Source organism: Vanellus vanellus (assembly GCF_965231255.1).
Source record: "Vanellus vanellus genome assembly, chromosome: 1".
NCBI classification, from domain to species: domain Eukaryota; kingdom Metazoa; phylum Chordata; class Aves; order Charadriiformes; family Charadriidae; genus Vanellus; species Vanellus vanellus.
This window is the reverse complement of record NC_138905.1, coordinates 164,326,867-164,346,126: the sequence shown is the minus strand read 5'-3', so window position 1 is coordinate 164,346,126 and position 19,260 is coordinate 164,326,867. Positions and strand designations below refer to the sequence as shown.

Genomic DNA, 19,260 nt, shown 5'->3' with positions numbered 1-19,260 from the left:
ATGGAATTTGGCAAAGCTCTCCAGCTATGAAGATGTTAAAAGCTGCTATGAACTTATCACTGACCTTATTTCTTCAGTTAACTCATCCAGAGCAGGATGATGTAAGACCTGGTCATAACCTTTTGTTTCTGGATTCTTTTTACATCTTGAGCAGTCTCTCCTCACAACCAAACTATTAGGAAAGTTGATTTGCTCTGCCTTCAATGTAAAGGCAAGAAATAGCAAGGCCACGCTTTCTTAACACAGAGGCCACCTTTCACAAGGAGACACCTCTTCCTCTAATTATACTTAACAAAACATTATTTGAAGACAAAAGCCTGCCCTATTGCAAGGTTCAAGTCAATTTACATAAACCGTTACTCTTGGAAGATATTTCACTATTAAAAGAAAAACACAGATCCTCCTGGGTCCATGACATGATTGGTACACAGCCCATGAAAAAGTATTTATAACAAAATAAAAATCCCTTCTAGACACAAGCTTTTAGATGCCCAGGCATTTTATCCACTTTACTAAAGAGTGGCATATTTTCAACATACATATTTTTATATAAACACATATATAAAAGGTACACAGCTGTCACTTAATTCAGTTTGTGCTCAAAACCAAAAACAAGAAAGAAAAAACCCTAAAGCATTTTCCCCACTTTTACACAGAGAAAATTAAAAAGTTTCCATAGCTATTCTACCACAGGCCAGAATACTCACATTAATATATTAAGGATTAGATTACTGCAGTAACAGATGATGAAAAGTCTTCTTTTCCAAGCATTTTGCAAATTGTCAAATTAGTTATAAATGACATAATGGAAATACTCTAATTCATTTTCATTATGAGTAAGTTGAAAAAATTAAAAAGCTTCCATGGTAAACAAGTTCTAAATACTACTTTTAGTTCTTCAGCATTTTTAACAGTAGACCTTGTTAAACTTTACAACAACCTCTTTTAATTTTAGAACAGAAATAAGACTCTTAACTTCACCAGCAGAAATACAATGAAAGAGAACAATTCTTTTTCTCCTTACCATTGCAATTCTTCTCCAAGCTTCTCTGACGAATCTTCTGGCAGCACTTTATACATATCATCTTCTTCAAGCTTCCGTTTATGGCCAATAATAAATAAGGGATTCAACCACCTATTTAAATATAAATTATTAATAAACTGATCAGCAGAACAAATGAGTAATTTCTTTACATATTAATTTAATTCTTTTACCCCTTTCTTCCCTCCTCTTCTCCTGCATCACTCAACATCCACACATTTTTACTGCACTTCTCTCTTACCTAAGAATTAAGTCACCCCCATTTTACAAACAGGAAAGCATTTCCCATTTCCTAAAGCTATGCCCCACAGCACCTTACTCCCAGGCATCCAGACAGCCAGCACAGCTCCTCTTCGGCCTTAAGGCAACTGTTACAGTGTTTCCTTATAATTAAGGAAAATTAGCATTCCTTTAAATATTTAGGAAAAAAAATGAACTTAATCCAACTATTAAAATATTGACAGAGTTGTAAATAAAATTGTAATACATATTAAAAGACATTTTTTGTAACTAGCGTGGCTATTCATTTACATGAGGAAAATAACTGCTGTTCAACTGCCATCTTGACGAGTATCAAAGGTCAGTAACTTAAAGACAACCACTCAAATGTAAAAATGGGTAAATAATGGATTATTAATAAAACTGATCTTACCCATGTTTGGAAATACAAACAAAAAGCACACTGTCACAGTGTGTAGGTACAAAAAAGGAAAATATTGCCTAACAGTTCAGTTTTTTTAGTGGACAGATTTTTAAAAGTTCAATTTTTTATGAGCACGCTTTGAAAATAAATTATAATAGTGCTACTGTAGGTTTGTTGGAAAATGCAATATTCTGTTAGATCAAATAATACTGTCAGGGAACCATAAGACTAGCTTTCATGCACCTAGATCCTCCTTCAAGCCTGAAAGAAGGTCCAAATAGTTTCAGTTGTGCTCCACAGAGCAGACGGATGCACGGCAGAAAGCACAAAAGTGACCAAGTTGTTCACAAGATGGAGCAAAAGAGAATGACACCTCTGAAACAGGCATGGTTTAGTGGGAACAGGGGAGTTAGGGAACTTGTAGTTTGCCACTTAGCTTTTCTCTCTACTGAATCCATGATACTTGGTTTCCAGAAGTGTGGATTTTGGCTCTCAGGCTTGTTACCTACAAGTATTTTCTCAGTTGGTCAACATGATCAGAACAAAGAGGTCAGCAATTGACCTGTTTTGGAAAAAATACTCTTGCACTCATGACAAAGTGTTTGCCTGATGTCAATTGCCTGTGAAAGTTCGTAACTGCCACTTAGTTTCTGACACTTGATTATTCCCTGACTTCACCAACACGGTTTTTAAAGGAGTGTTCACACCAGGTGAAGTGTATTATTTTCTGGAAGGCCTACATGGGAGAATTCAAAACTGGGACAGTTTACAACGAGGGCATGTATTTATGCACAACCACAACAGTGGTTATGAATACTCATCAACTAGCTTTGCATTTCTTGCTCGGGCATGTTCCAGTTAAATTTTGTATACGCCTGCTTATAAGAAGTTTGTTGATTAGTTTTAGAGAAGGTGGAGGGGAAGGCTGAACCCTAGAAGAGGGTACTCAGAGAATTTCTTCGAAGACAGAACTGTTGTGAAAACCTTTTTCAGAGGGTCCAGGGTACAACTGCATGTAACAAATGGGAGTGCGTTTTTCCTTCACTACTTAGCATGTTAGCATAGTGCTTATGTGACTCATTCAAAGATTAAGTCTCTATCCTTACAGGAGCATCTTTGATCCCTAACAGCCCTTTTTACATTCTTGAAGTGAGTACTGAAGATCTGTATATGTGAGTTATTAAGTCTTCAATGTATGCTAAAGGTACAGTTCCGAACAGAAAGTACTTGTCACACAAGTCTGTTGTTTGGACTGTATGGTCAAATAGCATCAGGGCCCAAATCACTGCTGCAACTTCCCTACAGCTCCTGACAAAATGTCTCAAACATCAATTGCTCCAACCACCAGAAGAGCTTCTGCCTCGTTTGACACAGTGAATCTGCCCCCTTGAAACATTTCTTCTTAGGCTTCAGTTCTAGCTGCCAACCACAGGTAAGAAGCAGACATGAGACAAATAACCTCCAAGCCATTCAAACAATTTCTGCCTGCTGAAGAAGAGAGACTCTAATTGCTCCAGGACAGACAGTTATGGGAAAGTTCTGCAGAATTCAGTTGACTCACGTGGCCGATACCAAGTGTTCCTCCCCTTGCAACATCATTATTAGCCTACTGTCTACTCCACAAACAAGTCACATGTCTCCTTTCTGACAGAAGAGGATAGAGAACAAGTTATCTTCCCCAACTTCTTCAGCATGAGAATGAGGCAGCCCTTTCAGGAAGACACAGGGATAAATCCTCCTCACATCTATGGAAACGGTTACAAGATTCCACTAGCTCCTGCTGCCAAGGTGGTGAAAACAAATGTCATTCTGACATTTAACAAGGAGCATATATAGGATATTTATTACAGAACCACAGAATGGCTGAGGTTGGTTAGAAAGGACCTCTGGAGGTCACGTGGTCCAAACCCCTGCTCAAGCAGGACAACCTTCCGCCAGTTGCCCGGGACCATGTCTAGACAGCTTTTGAAGATCACCACGGAAGGAGACTCCACAACCTCTCAGGGCAACCTGTGCCAGTGGCTGGTCACCCTCATCACGCAAAAGTGGTTCCTGAACTTTAGAGAGAACCTCCTGTGTTTCAGGTTGTGCTGATTGCCCCCAGTCCTGTCACTGGGCACCACTGAGCAGAGCCTGGCTCCGTCCACCTTGCACCCTTCCTTCAGGTATTTATATACATTGAGATCCCCCTGAGACTTCTCTTCTTCAGACCTAACAGTCCCAGCTCTCTCAGCCTCTCCTCATAGGAGAGATGCTCCAGTCCCTTCATCATCTTTGTGGCCCATCACTGGACTCTCTCCTGTATGTCCATCTCTCTCTTGTACTGGGGAGCCCAGAACTGGACTCAGGACTCCAGGTGTGGCTTCACCAGTGCTGAATAGTGCTGCCCGTTATTTAAGTATATTAAAAATATACTTAAATATATACTTCAAAAAAAATAAAACAACGCTGTCAATGTTACTCTGTAGATCACCATTCCTTAACTTATACTTTTTGAAACATGGTGAAAAACCACAACCAGGCCACAGGAAGAGCAATGCTTCTGTTGAGGGCAACTGCTCTAACCTGATGTCAGTTTGATTCAGCTGTAGTCACAGCCAACAGCAGCAGTGTTGACCACGGCCATAGTGTAGTCCACTTGCAAAATAACCAGATGCAAGATAACGGTCTCAAGTCTAGCTTATACTTTGGCCTTAAACTCTCAAAAAACACTTCCTGATGATACACCCACTTCCACTGTGTTCTTACAGTTTGTAGCAAATCCCTTCTGTCTCCCCCTGTCCACAGCAATCAAGTACTGTACATACTATGAGACCGAATTTCCAAATTAAGTAGCAGATGGAGATAATAGTGCAGGGTAAAAACTGCCAAAAGTCTCAAGGTTTTCAGACTATTAGTTCCAGTGAGACCTAGCGCAAATTCAGGGCTTCTCACATTTTTCCGATAGTTAAAATCCTAATTTTGAAAACAGTAATATATTGCACTACAACCTACATGTTAACATTAAAGGCAAGGAAAACCAATCCATAGTATGCAGAAAACTGGCAATTCACTTTGTGACTCATTTATTAGAACGGACAACATGGCAAAGACTCAGCACAAGTCCACAAGTTTCTGTAGGGTTAGGAAAAAAACAATGCACAAAAAGAAACAAAAATTAAAAAATCAGCCGTTGTTGAGCTTTCTGACTACTCTCCCCCAAAATACTGATCTGCAAGAGCTACAGCTGTGGAGGTCTTAAGAGTACAAAAGCTTTTAACAGTATGTTATATTACTGTAAACCATACTTGAAGACGTTAAAATTATTTCTTTTCAAATTATGCTGAGTCCTTGAAGAGCTTTTAGCGCAAAAATGAGGTCTTCTATTTGTCCATTTCAAATTCTTATTACAGCAAGAACAGTTCAAGTTTCACCACCGCACTGACGTGTCCTGAACTTCACACTGGAATGTCTACTTTCAGACAGAAGAGGTAGCAGATGTTCATGTTCAATCATTAAAGTAAAAATTTCCACCAGGATGCCACATGCAGATTACATTCCATGGAATTCTCTGCACTTAGAGCAGAATTGAGACCAACTATTTCACACAGCCTGCTGTTACTTGAGTCACACACTCGTAACAAGCAAATGAACCAAGCCCTTCTCTTGCCTGAAGGCTCAGTTAAATTAAAGAGTGCTATAAGAGGACTGTTAAAGGAAGCTGGCAAATACGGCAATGGCCTACAAAAAGAACATCCCTGAAACCTCAACTTAGAGGTAAAGAAAGACTATTCGTTAGAGTGATATGTCTTTTGTCCCAACAGAGATCAGCTAACACTGATCTCTTCAAGAGGGGATTAAAAAAAGCCCACAGAAAAGTAGAATTCGTTATGAACACCAAAACTGTGCAAGCTGCATTATTCTTCAATAAAAAAGCTAAAATAATAAACAAATTTAAAGATGACCCTGAGAAATTGAAGGAATATATAGATGGGGGAATATATAAATGGAGGGAATATATAGACAGTGATGCATACTACTCCTCTTATCAAAAGGATGGACATAAAATGGACTCATTATCAATCTATTGTCTGAAAAAAAGAGAAGAAACATGGTGGGGAGGAAAGACTCGCACCTCACTCCCACATTTCTATATATCTTTCTGAAGAAGCTGTTCAAATTAAACAAAAATAGGACCCCTTAGTCCTTAGTCTCTCTTTCCCCAAGTACCTTCCTGTTTGCTAAGAATTTTGAATAATTATTTGGTTCTTACACTTCACCTCCTTTTAGTAACTCTTTCAAAACACAGGGTTCACATGATGCCTTTCAAAGACCGTAGGCCAAATTTTTGCTAGCATGAACTACACATAAAAATGTGAATATCTGGAAGAATCCTGAGTACCTTCTGTTCTGCTGGGAATGCCTCTGTTCTATTGAGGCAATTAGCCGATCAAAGACATCATTCTGGAAAGAAGCCCTGAATTAGTCCCTGTTACTGGCGGAATACTGATGTCACTAAGAATAAAGATTAAAAAATAAATTTAAAAGAAAAAAATCACTCTGTAACCTGGTGCAAACCCAAGAGACAGCCAACTGCAAAATGGTAACTCACTGTTCAGACCCCAAAAAGCTTTCCACCTCTACCTTGGGCACTGATAAAAAAAGAAAGTGATTCATTTCTGAACCAGCAGATACACAAAGACCACAATATAAACACTCACTTCCTGCATTTCCCTACTCCTGGGCCCTGACGTTACACACCCGGTAACATTACAACACAATCAGCCACAATTTACTTGGTTGTTCACGAAAGCGCAATTTTTACCAGCTGTAATTAGCATAACTCCACCAGGATTTTGGAAAGCCTCTAAGGTCTGCAGAAAAAGCTGAGAAAGACAGTGTTTTCTTATCCTCGTAAGAGAAGCGAGACCTCAAGGGGAGGTCCCAAGTCATGCTTTTTTTCACGGAAGCAGCATGTAAGAGAATCAGGCCCTCCTATCTGAAAGGCAGGGTGATTATGCAATAAGAATAGTCACGCTACTCTGTTTCATACATGAAATAAAATTTCCTAAATGAGAGAGCTTTTAAATTGGGTTTGCTAGCGTCCCAAAAGAACTTCCTTTCAGCCAAGGAAGAAATGTGTTACAGATCGGTACGTTAAACTAACAGCAGTGTCTGGCTCAACTGGTTCGCTAAGCCAGAGATGGGACCAGCTGTATCTGTGGATTTAGATCGTGTCCTGCTTGTAAATGCTCAAAAAAGGACCATTCTCACACTGCAGAGCAGGCTTGAAGAGCTTTCCAGAAACCCATGCATATATTGCAAGTTCTTCACGAACCCAGAAAGTGTGTCACAAAAGGTCAGGCAAGAAGCATTTGCAATTACATTATGAAGCTGACAGAAATACAAAATGTCCCAAGGCTGAAGGATGTGTCTGTTGGGGCCCTGGGCGCACCCACAGGCTTCAATAGCCCTGAGCAGCCCCTCAACAGTTACACCATAGTCGGTCACTAACACATTACAGTACCTCCCTCTGTGCAAGTGCAAAATTTTGCTCTCACCAGTTTCACAAAAGCCCTTGCTTTACCACTGGCTAAGTCAGAAAAATCAGACTGCATGGACTACTTTTCCAATTAGAAAAATATTTTCTTTTTGTCCTTCTTTATTTGTAATTATAGGCAGAAGTTTAACTTTTGGGTAATTTTACAGCACCCAGTCAAAGCCACATCCTGTATACTCCCATCAACTAATTCCTTAAGGAGGTGGTTTACGAACTGCATTTTCCCCATTCCTCTTAAGCCTATTTGTGCATTACATTGCAAGCATCATCTGTTTACACTCAATGTCCAGTTATTTTTCAACAGTTGCACAGGAGAGTCTTTGTTTACTCAAATTCTTCCATAACACTAGGATTTCATCTCCTTGAGCAGCTTGGAAGCACTACTTCAACTACTAAGCTGCAAAGTAACACGTATTTCTTTCTCTTTAATCACCCACTTTGGTGCTGGGTTGTTTTTTTTTTAAATAAATGGGGTTTTCCCATGGGACCTTTTGATTATAAATCCACATTGCTTATCCTCTGCAGCTTACCTTAGGTATCTACCTGCTTCGTTGTACTGTTCATTACCCACCTTCATGACTTGAAGTTCTACACCAACGGTGCAAATCCAACACTGCTATGTGCTTGCTCACAGTCCAGAGGAGCACTGCTGGGATGGGATGTACAGACACAAGGACACACACACTGGCAGTCTCCAGTGTTATTTTGCAAGAATTCATAGTTATCGCTGCAATAGTTTGTAGTCATCACGTGATTACTCTTTTTTAAACCTATCTCTATTTCATACGCTCATCCCTTCTCTTCAGTAAGCCGCCTTTTCCCACTTACCCTAGTCATCTAGAATTAACAAAGTAAACAGAATAAGTTCTGGTGTTTCTGCAGATGCTTTTCAACTGGTGTTTTGGTTGCAACTTCCCTCCCTGGCTTACTGTGGCTTAAACAGTAGATTTTCTCATTGCTTACAGTAGGAAAAAATAGGAGTACAATGAAATTACTTCAAAGCCACATTAACTCAAAAACACCCTTCAGGCTTCCAGTTCCAATGCCAGACTGTATTAACCTTTAATACTCAGCTTCACCTCATCTTCCAAGCTGTTGCTTTTTCACAGCCCAGTGTAAGCAGATAAGTTGCTGAACATCCACTTTCTGATGCTAACAGTAACTCAATTGGTATTTGATTGCATTTACTGCAGGCTATTTTCATGCTGTTCATCTACCCAGCATCAGCTAGGTATGATATATCTGATTACTCTAACATACTTCCTCATATTCCAGATGGCAAGAAGTACAAACAGGATGAGGAAAGGGAGGGGAAAAAAAAAAAACACAGAAAAACCCCATACTGTGGCTAACATTTTCTGCAAGGCCTGGAAGCAGCAAGTGGAGAAGCAGCATCACCTGTACCTGTGGCATTCCAAAAACTATCATTAAAATACTGGTTCCAAACCCAGCATTCACATGCCAAGAAGAGTATCCAAAATACCAAAGATCTGATGCAAAGGTCTGAAGGTGACGCCTAATAACAACACATTTCAGTGCATACAATTTAATGAAGTAGGGCCTAAGTAATCCCATTGAGCTAAGGGGAAAAGAGCTATTCAGTTTCACAGAAAATAATTGGTCATCCAAACAAGTTTCTAATCTTGGGTTAATTACTACTGAAACAACTTAGTTGGAGTGGGCAGTTTCTTCATCATTTGAAAAACGCATCCAAAAACTGTGTTACATTTCACATACATGTTGAATAGAAAAAAAGCAACCAAAAAACAAAAAGGCTCAAACCCTGAAACCAAAGTTATGTGGAAAGTCTAGTTGAGCACAATGGTCTCCGTTTCAGTTTCCAAAAAAAAATGCAAATGCCGAAACCTAATGGTAGCGATTTCTGTATTAACATCTTTTCTGGCAAGTAATGGAAATAGGTAGAATTAAAATCACCTGTGCGTTCACATTGCTATTACAAGTGTTTGGGTGCCAGGGATACAAAAAATTAGATGATTGGTCTTTTTAACTTTCCACTCCCAAAATCTAATTGTGGAATCTCCCTCCCGTACTCTACTTAAGGCCTTGAAGAATTTTCTAGAAGTGGAGGAAAAAAATTATTTTGGGAAAAAAAGAAAAAAACAACAGTACAACATACTCCTAATTTTGAAGTTTTGCAGGAATTAGAAAAGACTTTTTCTCTCATAAATTATCCAGCATGCTTTACACAGGGCATTTCAAGGCAAATAGCCCCAGTGTTTTGTTATATTCAAATAGTTCATCTAATTACATATCTAAGCAGATATTTACTGTACATAGCAAATGCTAACATTCCAATAGTTTATACACACTTGCCATAGTTGACATAATCTATTTAGCACTCCTTACCCATGTACTTTAACATCAGTAACTCATAAATGATGATTTTCAAACAATATTTTCTTCTGCATAATACAGCTACCTTGCAGTAAAACAAGCAAACTTACAAATTAATGCAGTAGTTCAAGAGACTGAATGATTCAAATTTGACTACAGGATATTAAATACCTGATAAATGAACAAGCAAGGCATTATATTTAGAAAAAAACTGTATGTGTGATCCTTGTTCTTCTTTCAATCAGGAGAAAAAAAAGAAGCAAGTGTGATTTCATTCTTTGGCTACTGAAAATGTTTCCTGTTTATCTATACTGAAGATGCTTACATACTTCTTCAGAGTTTCTTACAGTACCACAATCATCGTGCACCAATAAGTCAATAAATGAACTAAAAATTAGCTATCTCAGAGATCTTTATAAAGTGGCATCTGTTAGGAGTCACCACCATCACCAATTTAAGGCATTGCCAGTGAGAATTCACTAGATATCAGACAGGATCCCAGGCAAATTGCCAAGCCTGATGCTGCTTCATATTTTAATCTGTTACCTGAAGTAAACAAAATCCTCACAGGCAAATCTATTCACTGACACAGTAAATAACATAGATCAGTTTTAACAGTGCCACTGCTGGACTCCGGCTGTAACTTCCAAAAAAGGTGATAAATTCTTTGCCTAACTTCTTTCTATGCAAGGAAAGACATGCTTTTGAAGACAGCCAACTCACAGGGATAAAATGCAGGTGACACTTAGGCCTACTCAGCGAAATCAGTCAATGGGCCTTCTGACTCTAAGCTATGGGGTGAGAGAGGAGGAAGAAGTTAAGGAAAGCATGTAGTTATTCACACTGCTACAAGAGAGGTGTGTGACGTGACTGTTTGGTCAGACAAACAGCTACATACTGTGCAGCCAACACTGAGAATCTTGGGACTTACGTATCTGTGCTTACCCCATTCTGTTCATGCTTAAATCCACTGGTAAAGATTTTTTTTAGTCTTCTCCCACTACACTCCAAGTCAGAGCAGTGAAGAAGACTTAGTGGTTTTGTAATTTTCCCTAAAGCACATACTTAGTAAGCCAAGAAAAATGCTGTTAGACACCAACAGGTAATGATAAACCAATTGCTTATTCCTTGGAATCATAACTGTGCGGATGCCTTGGAGCAAGTTTTCAATTCATGTTTTAATGCTGCTGTTATAGTAGCAATTGCCACATGTGAAGTGATGATGTCAAAAGGGATCCAGCCTTAGGATGCTTACAGTGACCAGAGCTCCAAAGGAGCAGAGAACCTGTCATAGGCACAGCGAGTCTGCAACAGATAAGTAATTACTATTATTATTTAAAATAAATTATAAGTATATGAAATTTAGCAGGATTTCTTTTACTTCTCTGAACAAAAGCACTGGATACCCTTTCCAGGGTGTTCCAGCTGCCCTCCTTCTCATGTTACTAATGGGCCAAAAGTTATCCAGACTTTTAAAAATTTAATCATAGCACGTTTTGTAACTTTTTGCTGAAGTGGATTTGATGCCTGAACAATAGAGCGCATAAAAATTCAACTGCTGTATAGCTAGAACATCTTTGATAAAGCAACAGAGCAAATACTATAAGCAAATAAAAATATACCTCTACTTAATGAACATGCAAGCTCAAAGATGGGTTAATAGTTAGAAAATACTCTTACCATGTACAGTTATTAATTAATAATCCTCAGCCCCCCACAGCAGAAAAAAAAGATGTGAAAAGTGCTATTCTTAACTGCATAAAGTATGGAATATAAGACTTTTGAAATTCAAAACACTTTCTACAATGGAATAGCTGTTTAAACATGAAAAGGACTGGATGGAATTCTCTGTTTCTTGGACAGACCTAAAAAAGAAAGCAAATACTCCTATCCATCCTTCAAATCCCTCAGTCCCACCAGGAAGCGGAGACAGCAATAAAAGAAAAAAAAAAAAAAAAAAACACCAACAAAACACAGACAAAGTGTATCAGAAATATTCCCAGGCACTGCTAATTCTGTAACTGAACTACCAGCCAGAGCGTAATGAAGTTTGGTGAGCCTGAGAACTTGTGTCTCTGAAGGTGAGTAGTTGCAGCAAGTTCTGAACATCCAGAACAACAATTTGGGCTTTACTAATCCTACACTAATATAGACAATTCAGTGAGAGATATGGAGAACAATAATATTTTGCAACTGCCCTGATCTTCATACTTCTGTCAGAAATAGTTTTTTATTGTTGTAACATCCAGACTAACATTACACAAGGGATGCATTATATAAATAACAATATTCACACACAACCCAGATGCTCCTCTTTCCCATGAATGTACTACTAGAACATTTAATGTTCATCAAGCTCATACTTGTCAAAGTCACAAACCAAAAGCAAGAAGACAAGCTTTGAACAATGGAAGAAGAATGTGTCTTCAGCCTACACACTCATTACCTTGGTTTTATAATTCAATGAAAACATGACTTCTTTTCTCCTGTGCATTTGATCCTGTTTCTGCCAGGCAACAATTTTAGTTTTTCTTCTGCACCACTGGCAAGAAACGAGAGGGTGCTTCCTTATAATGGAGAAATTACACTTTCGGAACAAAATATAAATAAAATAAAAATAAGAAGGACACTTGCCCAGCTGTCTGCAATTCCCTACTTTCTACCCTCACTGACAACAAGCAGCCAACACCTGGAATTTGGAGAGCAGAGCAGGCACACTTGAGCAACTGCATGGTGGTGGTTGCCACTACTCCCAGGGCAGGCCTCTTCAGGCACTATTTTTCTCCAGTTGAAAACATCTCAGAACATCCTGTGTGAGACAGCAGTTAAAATTAAGCTGTACTCACACAGCTGTCTGTCAGATGCTATATGCTTTGTAGAAAGGAATAACAATTCTTAAAGCTACCTTTATAACTAATGAAGGGTGTTTTAATACTTCCTTGATTTTATGTAAAACAGTATTAACTTACAGAAATATGACAGCCCCTGCTTACTCAATTTAAGCCACTGCAGGCGTCATTTCAGCTGAGATTTTCACTAAGAAAATACTAATGCTTTCTGACTAATAAATAACAAGGATATACTGATATTTTTCATGACGACATGCCACACAGGTAAGAGAACAGACTTTAAAAGGCTGTTTCCACTGCTGTGAATTATACTGCTATGAAAGCCTGAAAAACAGTACATAGGGCAACTTCTAAAGCTTTTCATACCCCACTAAACCCTTTTCCAAAGCGCAAGCCCTACAGTTGTACACTACCACCTGGCTGCAAAGCATGAAGTCCCAGTTGATCTCTGGACTTTCAGCAGGCCTGTCACCTCACAAGCACAGACCTACTCTTCCCTTTGCACAGCGAGAACCTACAAACATGTCTGGAGTAAAAGGAATCTTTCAGGTGCTTGCCTAAAACTTAGGAAATTTAAGGTACTTCCTTGTTGCTGTTAACACTTCATTGCAATACATGGAGATCAATAAAAAAGGCCTAAAAAAAGATAATAGGAGCAGTCAGAAAACTATCTACGAGAACTGAACACTTCCTTTTTCACATCTAGCTGGGTTGTTTTTGGCAGAACTAGGAGTAACACCACAAGATCCCGGCAAGGGAAAGGGAACAGACTAGAAGCAGCCCTGGAATGCTATGCGGCCAACTGAGGTTCATCCCATTCTGTCTGGATTTCCTAGCAAAGATGTTTCCAACATGGGCATGTCTGGTGAGAAAGAAGAAATTACAAGTCAAAATGCCGAACACAAGGTGTTCTGTGCAGGCACATAACCTCTTTTTTTTTTTTTTTCCTTTCTTTTTGCACCGAGTACCTCTGAGGGATACATCCTTGACTGAAAATTTGTTAAGCTAAAATCTGTTGGGGCTTTTAAAATCCCCTTACATTCCAAAAGGGATTTCTGCACCTGCTCAGTGCTGCTTTACAGGATCAAAGAGTTTCTACTTGTGTTTCAGAGGCTTTCAAAAAACCAGCCTCGTGTGCCATGTTCTCTCTTCCTTCCCCCTCCTGCGCCACGTAGCACAGCGTGTGCGCCCCGGATCAGCCGACAGCAGGGGAAGCAGAATAAGTGGTACCCCCGTAACCGCCCTCTTCCAAATGGGATCTGCTAAGACAGACAAGCCTGATGCTCTCCCATTTCGCGCTGCACGTCTTTCCCTACCATATCTCAAAGCAACCAAACTGTTGACCCGCAATTCCTCTCTGCTTTGAGTAAGTAACACGTACCCACGCCGAGGTCCCCACTAACAAGAGACTGAGCACTAACCTTGGACGAACAGCCACAGAAGTTAGTGGGGACACCCCAACACCCCTTCCCTTGGCTCTGTGACACCCTGAGTCCCCCCCCCACCCCCGAGAGCAGAGGCAGCCCACCGCAGCCGCAGCGTGGACGGGTGCAGCCAGGCTGCTGCCCAGCCATCCCCTTCGCACCGGGGAAAACTCCCACGCAGCTCCGAAACCACCTCACTCCCGGCGGGGGAAAACCCCAGGCCGCCAGGGAGATGAGCAAACCCTCACCCGGCATGAGCAATACCTGTCCGGGGATCCGTTATGCAAGCGGGGAAACCCAACAACGCCAGGCAGCAGCCCCGCACCCGATCCCGGGCCGGAGGGGAACGCGGACGAGGGGGCGGAGGAGTGTACCGCAGCTACCGAAGGAATCAAACATGTGCTCGAAGGGGAGCGACGGGCCGCGCTCGCCGCCGCCCGCCCGGCTGAGGGCTGGGCTCGTCCCGGGGATCACGGCCCGGCGCGGGCTGCGCCTTCACCTAAGGCGACCTCGCCTCACCGCCACAGCCGCCACCTGCGTGCGCGGAGCTGCCCCGGCCGGCACGGCTGCCCCGCCGGGCCTGAGCCGCTGCTGCAGAGTCATTGCCGGCCGCCGCCTCCCATCCCCCCCACCCCCGCCGGCCGCCGGGGCGCCCGGACCCTCCCGGGGAGGAAGCCGGGCTGAAGTGCGAGCTGGGCGGCTCGTCGCCGCATCCCCCCGCAGCCGGCCGGGCCCCGCAGCCCGAGCGGCCGGGGGAGGCGAGGCGAGGTGAGGTGAGGTGAGACGAGGCGGGCGGCGCTGTCCCCGCCGGCGGGCGCCCCGGGGCCGCACCTCGCGGTGCCGCTGCCCTTCCTCCCGCCTTTCCTCCCACCCTCCCTGCCCTCGCCCTCCGCCGGGCGCTCACCAGAAGAAGAGCCGGGAACAGAGGTTGGCATCCTGCAGCGGGTTGGGCTTCTCCTCGCGGGGCACCGCTTCCATGCCTCCCGCCGCGCCGCGCCAACCCTCCCGGCAGCGGCGGCGGCCGGCGGCGGCGAGGGCGAAGGAACCCAGAGGGCGACTTCTCAACCCGCGACAGCCGCCGCCGCTTTGCCGCCGGCCGGCGCTGTTTCCGGGAGAGCCGGCACCCCCCCCGCCACCAGCCCCCCCGCCGCTTCGTCCCTCCTTCCTCCCGCCGTATAGAACGCCTCCTGCCGGCCCGGCTCCCCCGCGGCGCCCGCCCCAACACTGAGGCGCCGGGGCGGCCCGTGGAGGCCGCGCTGAGGCGGGAGCTTCCCCCCGGGAGGGGCCGAAGGACTCCCCGCGGCCTTGTCAAGTCCACCGCGGGAGGGAAGCGGCGTCGCCCCGCTCCGAGGGGGGGCACAGGCCCCGGGCGGCCCTTGGGTCACCTCAGGGCGGGCCGGGGGAAGGTGGCCGCCGGGTCGGGGGTGCTCCGCTATTCCCCACACCCCCCTCCGGGTTTTTAGCCTGCGGGTGCTCCTGGCTGATGAGAAGCGTCTCCTCAGGGCACGCAGCACCATGCGCCTTTTTGGACAGAAAAACACGTCAGGAGTGAGGGGTGAGTCCAGCTGAATGGGACCAAAAGCCACCAGAAACACTTGCTGTCACCTCTCCTCTCCAGATGCTCTGGGTACTTCTGTTATTCTGGGAGAGTTCGGTGGTACAAAGTGAAGTAGTTTTTTAACTCCAGGAGGTGGTGCATCGCAGAACTTCTTCAAGCAATTCTCAAAAGTTCAGCAAGTGATCACCATACCCCTCTCCAGTCCTGTAACCACGGCCTGCCATGGGTAGTATGACCGAAAGGAGTAGAGGAAACTGCAAGAGACCTAAGAAAAAAGGAGTGATGGACATGTGTCTGAAGGAACCAAAGAACTGTTCATCTCCATGAAAAAATTATTTGCAGCCCTGCCGAGCTGTTATTTCTCTTCAGTCACCGAATCACAAGATGACTGAGGTTGGAAGGGACCTCTGGAGGTCACGTGGTCCAAACCCCTGCTCAAGCAGGACAACCTTCCGCCAGTTGCCCGGGACCATGTCTAGACAGCTTTTGAAGATCACCACGGAAGGAGACTCCACAACCTCTCAGGCCAACCTGTGCTGGTGGTCGGGAGGGAACCTCCTGTGTTTCAGGTTGTGCTGATTGCCCCCAGTCCTGTCACTGGGCACCACTGAGCAGAGCCTGGCTCCGTCCACCTTGCACCCTTCCTTCAGGTATTTATATACATTGAGATCCCCCTGAGACTTCTCTTCTTCAGACCTAACAGTCCCAGCTCTCTCAGCCTCTCCTCATAGGAGAGATGCTCCAGTCCCTTCATCATCTTTGTGGCCCATCACTGGACTCTCTCCTGTATGTCCATGTCTCTCTTGTACTGGGGAGCCCAGAACTGAACACAGTACTCCAGGTGTACTGCTAGCTGCAAGACAGGCACTATTCTTATGTTCTGTTTATTCGCTTCATGCCTCCAGTGGTGACCAGCCCTATCTCTTCACACTAAAATGCATTGCCAGTGAAACAATTAACAGGGCTGGCATCTGACTTTCATTTAGGCATCAGAGTTGACACGTTGTTGAGATAAAAGAAGGGTATGTTGTGGGCTACACTGTATTATTGAAGAAACAGCATCAGTTCATGCTTGCAAGAATGTCATCATAACCATAAGCTTGCTGTCAGTGAACAGTGATGGGGCTGGCAACAGCATGCGTAGCTCAAGCGTAGACAATGTGCCACAGAATTTTGCAAGCAATAAGTAGGAAACTTGTCAACATCTGTCCATAGATCCTTCCAGATTAAAACAAGGAAATAAACTTGCAGAAATGGTGCAGTGGTTTGAAAGGACAGGCTTTAACAAAATAGTGCTTTTGTATACCAGAACCTGAATAATTTAAATCACCTCCCAAAGTGTATGAAGAAAAGCTCTGCCCATCAGCAAAATCTGGCAGGTTTAGATTTCTGTGGAGCAAATTTGTCTAACTAGATACTCGGAATTAAAAGGTATGACAGTCCAATGCAAGTCCCAAAATGTCAATAAAATTTGGGTCAGGCAGTGGGAGAAAGGAAGATGTAAATCTTAAAACTGACTTCTATTCATGAAGCATTACCTTTGTGAAGTAAAATTCCAGGCCACTTGTCTTGCAATGAAAGATTACCCAAATATTTCTTAGCTTGAGCAAGGAAGTAGAATACTAAATTACAAGTAATTTATTTTAAAAATACAGGTAAAAGTATTAAAGTAACTTTTTCTCAATACTATTGTAATGGTAGGGAAAAGTTCAAAGAACCAACCTTAAGAAGTACGTTTTTCCTTTGCCAGTATTATCAGTGACAAATGTTGACACTAGTTAATTTTAAAATAAATAAGAGTTTTCTTCTCTTCTAAGTTCAAAACAAAGCACTCTATGAAGTTGTGGAGAAGGGAAAACTAAAAGGGAAAGGGAAAATAAAATTCAACCAAAAACAAGAATGTCCTGAAAGCCAAATTAATCTGTAACTCTATCTGTGAAGAGTGCAAGTAACCATTAGAAACTGATGCAGTAATAAAGAATTGTGAAGCAATTATCAACAGAGATGCTCGGGAAAATCTGTGGCTGCACGTGGAGAGGAAGGGGAAGGGAAAATAGCACAGTAATGAAATTAATAATCTTATTTCTATTTTAGGGGAAAAGAAAAGCAACTGCCAATTTGTCCCTTGAATATTTTGCTATGGCAACAGTATATTCACAACATGGGAAGAGCATGATACATAACAAACTAACCGAAGTACAACTTAGTAAACCTGTAATATGGATAGCAGTCTAGCAAAGCCAACTACTCAATAGGGTAATGGCCAAATTAAGCCAATGGCATCTGAATTAAACCTATTATGCGTATACATTGTGCTAGGGAAATCAATTAGATGTTCGAAGAGGATGTCACAACATGCAAACACACAATGTTCCCTATTTATTCTGCACAAGACAGACAACAGTCACTAAAGAAGCACCTGTATGATGTGTGGCCTTAAGTCCTCTTTGCTCTACTCCCTTCTCATTCTGAATACAGTCTGAGTGACAAGTTTCTTCGTGTGCATTTTCTATGACACTTAGCACTAGAACACAAGGAGTTCACAAACATCTGCTTTTCTCAAAACACTTAGAAGATAATTGGGCAGTTTCAACTAATTTCCAGGTGGTGAATAAAAGCATGTTTACTTAAAGGTGAAATATAGCCACTGATCCCGATTATGCAATAGGAACCTAAAGCATTGTCTTTCAGAGGATGTAGCACTGTAACCTTTCCCTTTCAGGCAAGCAGCCATTGATTTCAGGGCTGAACGGTTTCTCCATATCATACCCCAGGGCCTCAAGACAGGTACCCAGAAAACCAAGAAGGCGTGTGCATGAGTGTGTCTGAAAAGTCTGGATGAAATATTTGCTGAGCGCTGCGTGGTATCTCTGAGGCAGTATTAGGGACAGAATCAGATTCAAAGCTGTCTGAAAGACGTCAGAGGGAGTAGTTTCCCAAAGATAGCAGAATGTGAAGGCTTTACAAGAGTACATTGTTTGAGTTTAATGTTTTTGATTGAAGCCAGGCAGAACGGCAGACCATATGCCTGCCTGACAAACCAAACAGGCAGCCTTGTTTCCCGCCATGCCACAGGCAAGAAAGCGGGCTGTCCCACTGACTGTGAGCCCAGCTTGTCACTATCTGGTGGCCTGACTCATCATCTTGCTGACGTATCCACTGGAGAATAGTTTCTAATCCTTCTGCAATACAGACATATCAGTCTGTTCTTGTTCAGCTGCAGAACAGAAATGTCAACGCTGCAGAACTGAGCCGTAAGTAATTTTGCTGTTTCGATCTGGCCATCGGTATATGATACCAACAGTCTTCCTCAGATGCTCCTCCTATTTCTTCCTGTTACCCCATGAGCCATCTCTGTTTTCCCCATATCTTTTTCTACATCCCCATATCAATTTTCTACATGCCAGAGTTTCTTATTTACACTAATTGACTTATTTATTCTCCTTAAATTATGGTGCAATTCAGACGCCTAAGCATAGGTGCCTTCTTCCATTTTCAGCATGGTAGGGTATTCCACTTGGCCACAGGTGACCACTCCAGAAAATTTCAGGACTTCCATTAACTGTGTCATATTTGCCAGTCCCATGCTGATGACTTTGGTGCCTTATAAATGTCAGTAGGCATGTATGTTTAAACCACTGAATCTCACCCTTACCATCTTCAGTACTGAATCAGTCTGGGTTGTAAGCCAGAGTCCTCTCCATCGTTGACTGCCACATTAAGGTTATTTTGTCCAATATGATTCTTCCTAAAGAACTTTTAATTTCCATTCACATTTTTCTTTCTAAATGTCACACACACGCGCATACATGCTCACACAATATTTCAGTTAACTTTCATAGTTTAGTTC

At 42.6% G+C, this 19,260-nt stretch overlaps 1 protein-coding gene across 2 annotated transcripts in view; it reads right to left on the bottom strand.

The window, feature by feature from the left end:
• The window catches only part of ABCC4 (ATP binding cassette subfamily C member 4 (PEL blood group)), a gene marked incomplete at its 5' end in the record, with an annotated part of 152,379 nt that extends 137,549 nt beyond the window's left edge, over positions 1-14,830 (bottom strand). For both annotated transcript variants that reach the window (XM_082495573.1, XM_082495574.1), the window contains 2 exons: positions 1,025-1,135; positions 14,757-14,830. In XM_082495573.1, the coding sequence (XP_082351699.1) occupies positions 1,025-1,135; positions 14,757-14,830 (185 nt within the window). The remainder of the gene's footprint in view (positions 1-1,024; positions 1,136-14,756) is intronic.
• Positions 14,831-19,260: the final 4,430 nt, after the last annotated feature.